Source organism: Crinia signifera, chromosome 6 (assembly GCF_055691185.1).
Source record: "Crinia signifera chromosome 6, ASM5569118v1, whole genome shotgun sequence".
Lineage (NCBI taxonomy): Eukaryota > Metazoa > Chordata > Amphibia > Anura > Myobatrachidae > Crinia > Crinia signifera.
In genome coordinates, this window is record NC_139222.1 from 232,671,284 (window position 1) to 232,681,064 (window position 9,781).

The window sequence follows — 9,781 nt, forward strand, 5'->3', positions numbered from 1 at the left end:
ACCCCTTTATTGGGGGGGGTCCCCACTCCTCCAGGTACCCCGTCCAAGGCTGACCAGCCACGGTGCTCATGGTGCGGCCGGGGGACCTTGTGTAAAAAGTGTCCCCCGGCTGTGGCATGACACTGCGGGCTGTTGGAGCCCGGTGCTGGTTTCAAAATACGGGGGAACCGCCAGATTTTTTGTCCCTCGTATTTTTGGAACCAGGACCGGTCCAAGAGTCCCGGGCTGGTTTCAGAAATATGGGGGACCCCTACGCTTTTTGTCCCCCGTATTTTTGGAACCAGGTCCGGCTCAATGAGCCCGGGGCTGGTTATGTACAGGAGGGGGGACCTCACGCCAATTTTTTTTTTTTTTTTTCAATCACAAAATCGCACATTTCCAAAAAATTGCAACTTTTCATGACTAAAAAATCTCGCCCCATAAACTTACTTTTTTCCATTTCATTGCCTGTCCTTTGCTCTCTGTCCCAAACACGCTTGATTTTGCTCATAGTAGAGTGGCATGTGGTGGATACAATAAGGGGAGAAGAAAAAAGAATAGCGTTAGTACTGAATGGTCACAAGGGTTTCGGGGGGGAGACACATGTTTGCAGGGGAAGGGGATGGGAGAGAGGGAGAGAGATACTGTACAGTAATGTACAGTAAGATCATAAACGTACTTTTTTTCCATTTCATTGCCAGTCTTTTGTTCTCGGTCCCAAACTCGCTTGATTTTGCTCATGGTAGAGTGGCATGTGGTGGATACAGTAAGGGGAGAAGAAAAAAGAATAGCATTAGTACTGAATGGTCACAAGGGTTTCGGGGGAGGGGAGACACATGTTGGCAGGGGAAGGGGATGGGAGAGAGGGAGAGAGATAATGTACAGTAAGATCATAAACTTACTTTTTTTCCATTTCATTGCCTGTCCTTTGTTCTCTGGCCCAAACACGCTTGATTTTGCTCATGGTAGAGTAGAAAAAATAATAGCGAGCGAGAGATACAGTACACATGACAATCTGTAAGAGTGTTGTACAGTAAGATCATAAACTTACTTTTTTCAGGCCAGTGGTTCTTCCTTGTTCTCTGACCCAAGCAAACTGCAATGTGTAGTACATGTCAAGTAAACATTGAAGGGAGGGAAATACAGTAAGTTGTGAGGTGGACAGCGAGTAAAAGGAGAGGTACTGTACTGTACTGTACAGTACAGTATACTGTACTGTAAGAGACTGCTGCGAGGGGTTCAGTTTTACAGGTACAGTACTTTATACTGTATTATACAGTACTGGAGAATCTACATAGCAGTTGCATGCCCATTTCGCTCAATGACGACAGGCAAGACGGTGTCCAGATGGTTTATGTACTTAATACACTGGACACGTGTCAGTTTTTTTTCCCAAAAAGTCCTGATCCCATCCAAAAGTTCTTGTTTATTTTTCGGTTTCACTTCATTCCTGATGAACTTCTTCATTTGTGCCCAGACCATTTCAATTGGGTTCATGTCCGGTGACCTAAAGTATACGTAGTACAGTACATACAAAAGTTAAGTACGTACTACTGTATTAACATACTGTACTGTACAGTACAGTAGTATTAAAATCACGACTGTACAATAAGTAGTGTACTGTAGTTCAGTAAATGCTGTTCGAATAATACTCACTCTGGTGGTGTGCGTTGCCAAATTATTCCTCTCTCTTCCATGTATTTTGCAGAAGCAGAATGTTTTGGGTCATTATCTTGGAATACTCTGTGTCCAGATGGATAGTATTTTCTGATAAATGGCACCAAAACACGATCGACTATTTGTTCTTGGAAGAAGATCTTATCCATAATCCCTACAGAGATACAGTAAGATGCCATTAACATGTACACATTTCAGGGTTCTGAGTTGTTTAAAACTACAGTACAGTAGAAATGTACAGTACAGTACCTTCAAAAACTAACATAGGTCCAGCACCCCTGCGAGATATACCTCCCCATACGTGGACTTTTAATGGAAACTTTGCTCGTGGTTTCAATGAGATAAAGGTAGGTTTGCGGAAGGACATTCTTGAGAACCTCTCCATAGAAACAGAAGTTTCATCTGTGAAAAGTACATCATTAAATTTTTCGGCACTGTCAATCCACTGTTGAGCTTGTATCACTCTCTTTTCTTTATTGACATCTCTTATCATGGGATGCAGCCTACAGGTACAGTAAGTAAAAAAAAATTAGGACCATTGAGACATTAAATGCTTATGACTTGCAGTATACAGTATTGTAAAATTAAGGTTGATGTACTGTACAGTACAGTATTTTACATTACCTTGTGCGACAATATCTCCATCCCATTGTTCTTCGCATCCGTTTCACACTGGAAACTGAAACGTCCATATCATAGTCCGAATGAAGAATGTTTTTTATTTTTCCAGCAGTACGCTCATCATCACCACAAGTTAATTCTTCTACAATCTTTTGGACTTTCCTATAGTACAGTATAACACAGACAAAAATGATTGTACAGCATACTGTACAGTACAGCAGGCATGTCCAAACTGTGGACCTCCAGCTGTTGTGAAACTACACATCCAGGCATGCCTTGCCACACTGTAATTGTACTTTACAGTATCTTTCTCTAATAGCAAATCGATGGCACAGCATGATGGCAATTGTACAGTAGTTTCACAACGGCTGGAGGGCCACAGCTTGAAGCCGCCTGGTACAGTACAGTATACAGTAGTAATGTACAGTACAGTAATTATAGAATCTGCTAATACTGTATAGAGTACTGTACTTACAATGTGCAGTGAGAAGGAGTTCTGTATCTGGGGCGCATCCTCATAGAAGCATGATTGCGCACAGTCTGTAAATGAACTTCAGTACCACTTTCTTTCAGCCAAGCCTGGATCTCTCGTGTTGTCTTGTTATCTTGCTTCATCTTGACGATGATCTGGCTCATTTCTTTGGTGATTTTTGGCGGCATGTTTAATCTCAGGAACTGTGGAGACAAGATACAGTAATGTACCGTAAATACTGACCAGTAATGGAAATTTTGGTACTTCGGCAACAAGTCGACTGGCTGGCAGCCGGGCAGGCAGGAGTGAAGTTGGGGCCGGACGTGCAGCCGGTAGGGTTGCCTTCCCTTAATTAGTGGTATGCGATGCGATGGGCGCCGTGATAATAGACAAGTACTGTACCAAATACACTGCCCAGAATCACGGCACTTTGTGAGAGGAATCCTGTGAGCTGTAGTCACTTCAGACGAAACCGGAAGTGACGTTACGACATTACACAAACGTCTACAAACAGCCCACGATATAAAGGATCTACAGTATAAGAGTGCCGGATCGGGAGTGACGTGAACACGCACCCTGCGCTCTGCTGCGTCTGAGCGTCAGGGTTGCCAAGACTACCCTGTAAGCCGGCAGCGGCAAACAGGAAGTCCCGCTGTTCCTCGCAAAGGACTATGGGACACGTACAGTAGTTCTACACAATTAATTAGAGTCCGGCCAGGAAGCGGGAATAGACCAGGTACTGTATACTGTATAAAGGGCTCATACGCAGTAATGCAGGACACCTTAAAAAAGTCCTCTGCGGAGGAAGAAACGCGTTGGTGGACTGTGTATGGGACAGAGAAAGGAATCGTTGGACCAGGACCTTTGGCAGTACTAAAGCCCAGCTGATGTGCCCTGGAGAGACTACATCTTTAAACGCATATGGGACTGGTGAGAACTCAGTTCCCATAAGATTTGACTTTGGAGATTACAGCGCAGAACAAACTCCTTCAAGCGCCCGATAAGTGACCTTTCCCATTTTTTCTGTTATAAAGTACCAAATACTGTACAGTACAGTCTCCAGGATTAAAGGGATGAGGTGGCAACCCTAGCGGCCGGTAATGTGTGGCTTCTCCCTGCTCATAACAACACAGAGCAGGGGGAAGGAGCAGGGGCAGGAGAAGGGGAGGCGCAGAGGCGGTCCGCAAGTTGAAAGCACGCGCGGTGTACACACACACACACAGCGATGATGGATGAAAAATTATCCATCATCGCTGGCATGCTGGTCAAATCAGCAGACGGGAGACTTTGCTAGTGTTGTGTCTCCCATTGGTGGCCTACACTATACACACTTGGAGATTTACTGTAGATCGGAAAATTGGCAAAAAGTAGCATGATTAAAAAGAAATGGGTTACTTGTGTATTATCAAGGCGCCCCCGATTTCCATCGCAGGGCATTGTACAACCAAAAATCACATCGCATGTGATATGAAGCGATAGGAACGATTTTTAATTGTACAGGCAACCAGATGAGTACCCTGATGGGTAATGACTATTTTAAATGCACCACCATTGTTAACGAGACCCCATTATCAACACCAACCCGAAGCGTGGCGAGCGCAGGCAGCCCCCACTACACACGTCGGCGTGGAGTTTGGAGTTGATTTTACAGTACAGTATACTGTATAGAGCGCAGCGAGCCACCGAACCTGAAGCGTGACGAGCGCAGAAAGACCCGTGAGGGGACGCGTAATACACAGTACAGTATCTGCTGTGCTGTTTCATGTATACTGTATTAATAATAATGCAATGACACCACAGGCTGCTCCCCCTGTATAATAATTTGTGTCATGGCATTACTATTAATAATAGTAATGCCATGACACACCCTGTGGTGTCATTATTATTGTACAGGGGGAGCAGCCTGTGGTGTCATGGCATTATGCCATGACACCACAGGCTGCTCCCTCTGCATAATAATAATGCCATGACACCACAGGCTGCTACCCCTGTATAATATACTGTAAAAGTAATGCCATGACACCACAGGCTGCTCCCTCTGTATAATAATAATGCAATGACACCACAGGCTGCTCCCCCTGTATAATAATTTGTGTCATGGCATTACTATTAATAATAGTAATGCCATGACACAAATTATTATACAGGGGGAGCAGCCTGTGGTCATGGCATTACTTTTAATGTAATGACTGTACAGTACTTACAATACACCCACAGCTAGGGGATTTTGTACACAGCTAGGGGATTTTTTTTACACAAATACAGTATGACTGAGTCTGCGAAATAGTCTATTAATATGCGCAAAAATCCCCCACCTGCGAAAAAATACGTTACTGTACAGTATTTACAGTATTACACCAACAGTATTTACAGTTGCACAGATTATACGAGAATACCCATACAGTAGTAGCAGCCTGCCAGTAGTAGCCCACCCTAATAGAGTATTGTCATCGCTAGTCGGGGATCTGCGGCCTATACACACCAGGCAATTTTAACACGTACAATATTCTAAATGGCGCTATCTCTACTGCACTGCACTGTACTGTATGTGGCATCCATGTTGATCCCTAAAATGGCGGAAAATCACGATACTGTACCACGTGATCCTATTGCTGTGACTACTTCAATTACAAGTACAGTATGCGGGAAAAAATGCAAAATGATCCGTTACAGTATTTACGGTATTACAACAATATTACTGACAATACCCCAATCCAGGATTTATTACACATTATACGGACAATACCCATAGCGGCAGCCTGCAGTAGCCTAATAAAGTATTCTCATCACTAGTCGGGGAACTCTGGACCATACACACCAGGCAATTTTCAGATGAAAAAATCACGATACTGTATCACATGTGCTCCTACTGCTGACTACTGTAAGCCTGCGAAACAGTCTGTAAACATGAGAAAAACACCGGTCCCCTCGTTTGAGGAAAAAATACGTGTTTTACGGTATTACACCAATGGTATTACGGAGAGAACTAGTATTTAGCAGCCTACAGTAGCCCACCCTAATAGAGTACTGTCATCGCTAGTCGGGGATTTGCGGCCCATACACACCAGGCAATTTTAACACATTGTACAATATTCTCAATGGCGCTATCTCTACTGCACTGCACTGAACATCAAAAATCACGATATCACTACTCGCTACTGTATACAGTTAGTCTGCGAAACAGACTCTAGTATTTACGGACAATACCCATAGCGGCAGCCTGCAGTATCTGAATACAGTATACACAGCAGGCGATTGTATACAGTATTCTGCACCGGGTGCATTTGAACAGTAGGGAAAAAAGGGAAACATCTTCATTCAGGGAAGGGTGGGAAACGAGCGCTTCCGCGCAGGGACCGTTTTGTAGTGCTGCTTACTGTATACTGTAATGCAGCAATCAGTGAAATGTACAAATGACTATATACAGTATAAATACTGTACTGTATAGTGTACTTACTGCTCCAGCGAGAAGATACAGTACTGTACTCTTCTTGCGGAAGGAAGGCAGTATGATGGTAACGCTTGGTAGAACAGGAACGCAGCAACAACTTGACTTTGGATTCAGCAGAATGAATAGTCCAGGTGTACAGGTACAATCTCGTGCTTGTATACAGGCAAGAGATGAAGAGACGATCCGTAGCAATTCTACACGGTTTAGATGCAGAAAAACAAACTGGATTGTTTGACAATTTTAATATCTGTAGCTGAATTTATGCTGGCAGACAAAGGAAATCCTTCATGAAGCTGATAGGTGCATTTGAATTATGTACAATTACCAGCATAACAAAAAGGCAGACTGCAATTAACATATGACTGCAATCAACATCTTATTGTGTGAGGTGTCGGTCTGTGTCTGAGTTTGGAGAAATCTATTGTTGCGAAAAAAAAACGTTCTCTGTAGCGCAGTACAGTATGGGTATTAACTATCGTGTACATGGATGCCTGCCATTGTGAATTTTTGTTTGTGGAAAAGTCCGAAAGAATTTGATAAGCACCAACTACAGTACTGTAACTACAGTACCTGTATTAGTTTAAAAAAAAAAAAAAAAAAGAACGTTTCAAAAATAAAAATATAATGTAACCAACTGAGGATCGAACTACTGATACTGAGATAGTGAAGCCGTGCCTCTACCCGCTAGGCCACTATTGCCTGTGATTTTACTTTTGGCAGATGGTTAGCATGGCTTCTGCACCAATCACATACAGTTCATGACCATCCAGTACGTCACTGCGGCTGCGAATAAAAGAAAATAACTCTGTCCGTAAAGTAAGGACAAAATCCGTAGTGTAAAGTATGATACTGTAGGTCCTCAAATAATGTTTTAAGTAGTCATCCAGCAATAGCAAAGGTTAGCATGGCTTCTGTACCAATTACATACATGACCGTACGTAGCTGCTTCTGCGAATAAATACTGTACAAACTGTCCGTAAACTAAGGACAAGATCCGTAGTGAAAAGTGACTGGTTAGCAAAGGTTAGCGAATTTTATCCCGAAACACGGTCCTCAAGGCAAGGAGTTTTACCTGCACAGCTAAATCTATTTTGCGAAAAAAACCGTTCTCTGTAGCGCCGTACAGTATGTACAGTATGGGTATTAACTATCGTGTACATGGATGCCTGCCATTGTGAATTTTTGTTTGTGGAAAAGTCCGAAAGAATTTGATAAGCACCAACTACTGTAACTACAGTACCTGTATTAGTTTAAAAAAAAAAAAAAAAGAACGTTTCAAAAATAAAAATATAATGTAACCAACTGAGGATCGAACTACTGATACTGAGATAGTGAAGCCGTGCCTCTACCCGCTAGGCCACTATTGCCTGTGATTTTACTTTTGGCAGATGGTTAGCATGGCTTCTGCACCAATCACATACAGTTCATGACCATCCAGTACGTCACTGCGGCTGCGAATAAAAGAAAATAACTCTGTCCGTAAAGTAAGGACAAAATCCGTAGTGTAAAGTATGATACTGTAGGTCCTCAAATAATGTTTTAAGTAGTCATCCAGCAATAGCAAAGGTTAGCATGGCTTCTGTACCAATTACATACATGACCGTACGTAGCTGCTTCTGCGAATAAATACTGTACAAACTGTCCGTAAACTAAGGACAAGATCCGTAGTGAAAAGTGACTGGTTAGCAAAGGTTAGCGAATTTTATCCCGAAACACGGTCCTCAAGGCAAGGAGTTTTACCTGCACAGCTAAATCTATTTTGCGAAAAAAACCGTTCTCTGTAGCGCCGTACAGTATGTACAGTATGGGTATTAACTATCGTGTACATGGATGCCTGCCATTGTGAATTTTTGTTTGTGGAAAAGTCCGAAAGAATTTGATAAGCACCAACTACTGTAACTACAGTACCTGTATTAGTTTAAAAAAAAAAAAAAGAACGTTTCAAAAATAAAAATATAATGTAACCAACTGAGGATCGAACTACTGATACTGAGATAGTGAAACCGTGCCTCTACCCGCTAGGCCACTATTGCCTGTGATTTTACTTTTGGCAGATGGTTAGCATGGCTTCTGCACCAATCACATACAGTTCATGACCATACAGTACGTCACTGCGGCTGCGAATAAAAGAAAATAACTCTGTCCGTAAAGTAAGGACAAAATCCGTAGTGTAAAGTATGATACTGTAGGTCCTCAAATAATGTTTTAAGTAGTCATCCAGCAATAGCAAAGGTTAGCATGGCTTCTGTACCAATTACATAAATGACCGTACGTAGCTGCGTCTGCGAATAAATACAAAATACTCTGTCCGTAAAGTAAGGACAAAATCCCTAGTGAAAAGTGGCTGGTTAGCAAAAATCCGTAGCGTAAAGTCTTAACGTGGAGCATTAGTCACCCAGTGGTTAAACTATGTATTGCATGGCGTGGTACATAACGCAGGACATAACGCGATCTGCAACTCGCGAGTCAGAGCCCTCAAAAGCGCGTTGTAAACCACGATGTACCTGGCCAGAACTGTATGTAACTGGCATTACTGGGGACATCTGTAACTGGCACTACTGGGGACATGATAAGTAACTGGCATTACTGGGGACATGATATGTAACTGCAGGGCCGGTGCAAGGATTGGTGGCTCCCTAGGCATTACCCCCTTCACCCAGTTATCCTCTTCCCAGACAGTAAGGTGAAAGTGCATATATATATATATATATATATATATATATATATATATATATATATATATATATACATACACACACACACGAACGCACGTGTGCATACCATCCCCCACACTGTACACCTGACCCCGTCCCACACAAAGTACATCCTATCCCCACACTATACACCTGACTCCACCCCCACACTGTATACCTGACCCCATCCACCCACACTGTACACCTGACCCCCACACTATACAGCCTATCCCCCCACACTGTACACCTGACCCCATCCCCCCACACTGTACACCTGACCCCATCCCCCACATTGTACGCCTGACCCCCACACTGTACAGCCTATCCCCTCACACTGTACACCTGACCCCATCCCCCACATTGTACGCCTGACCCCCACACTGTACAGCCTATCCCCCCACACTGTACACCTGATACCATCCCCTCACATTGTACACCTCATCCTCTCCCCCTACACTGTACACCTGATCCCACCCCCCACACTGTGAAGCCTATCCCCACACTGTACACCTGATCCCATCCCCCGACACTGTACACCTGATCCAATGCCCCACACTGTATACCTCATCGCCTCCCCCCACACTGTACACCTCATCCCCTCCCCCCACACTGTACACCTGACCCCATCTTCCCACACACTGTATCTGACCCCATTCCACATGCCACACACTGTGCTCCCTGTCACTCCCAGTCCCCACCCATGCACTTACCTACAACAATAGCAGCTGGAAAGGTGAAGGCACCGAGAGTTGTGTTCTGTCTTCATTCCTCACAGCATGCTAGCAGACGGCTCCTCTGAGGTTGAGAGAGCCTATGACTCATCATCAGGCAGTGCAGCTCTCAAGCCCCAGCAGCGTCATGTTTCTTCCAACAGCAGCCTCAGCACAG

At 43.8% G+C, this 9,781-nt stretch overlaps 1 protein-coding gene across 3 annotated transcripts; it reads right to left on the minus strand.

Moving 5' to 3' along the window:
• Positions 1 to 900: 900 nt before the first annotated feature.
• Positions 901 to 6,711, minus strand: LOC146007234 (uncharacterized). Of its 3 annotated transcripts, none has more exons than XR_014444293.1 (4): positions 2,753 to 4,385; positions 2,281 to 2,439; positions 1,636 to 2,159; positions 901 to 1,486 (listed from the first exon to the last, which is right to left on the minus strand). XR_014444293.1 is itself a non-coding variant. In XM_083145591.1 (4 exons), the coding sequence occupies exons 2-4, from the start codon at positions 2,935 to 2,937 to the stop codon at positions 1,874 to 1,876; spliced, it is 630 nt and encodes a 209-aa protein (XP_083001717.1). In that variant the 5' UTR covers positions 2,938 to 2,952; positions 6,207 to 6,711; the 3' UTR covers positions 901 to 1,873. The 3 variants fall into 3 exon arrangements, 2 of the variants coding, with proteins under 2 accessions (XP_083001717.1, XP_083001716.1); XM_083145591.1 differs by adding an exon at positions 6,207 to 6,711 and having other exon boundaries at positions 901 to 2,159; positions 2,753 to 2,952; XM_083145590.1 differs by having other exon boundaries at positions 901 to 2,159.
• Between the last annotated feature and the right edge of the window lie 3,070 nt (positions 6,712 to 9,781).

Bases quoted from the DNA above. Each gene is read 5' to 3' on its own strand.
- LOC146007234 (XM_083145591.1), bottom strand. From the start codon at position 2,937: ATGCCGCCAAAAATCACCAAAGAAATGAGCCAGATCATCGTCAAGATG. The intron at 2,440-2,752 runs GTAAGTACAGTA...ACTGTACTATAG, and splicing joins ACTCCTTCTCACTGCACATT to GAAAGTCCAAAAGATTGTAG. The intron at 2,160-2,280 runs GTAATGTAAAAT...CTGTACCTGTAG, and splicing joins TGGAGATATTGTCGCACAAG to GCTGCATCCCATGATAAGAG.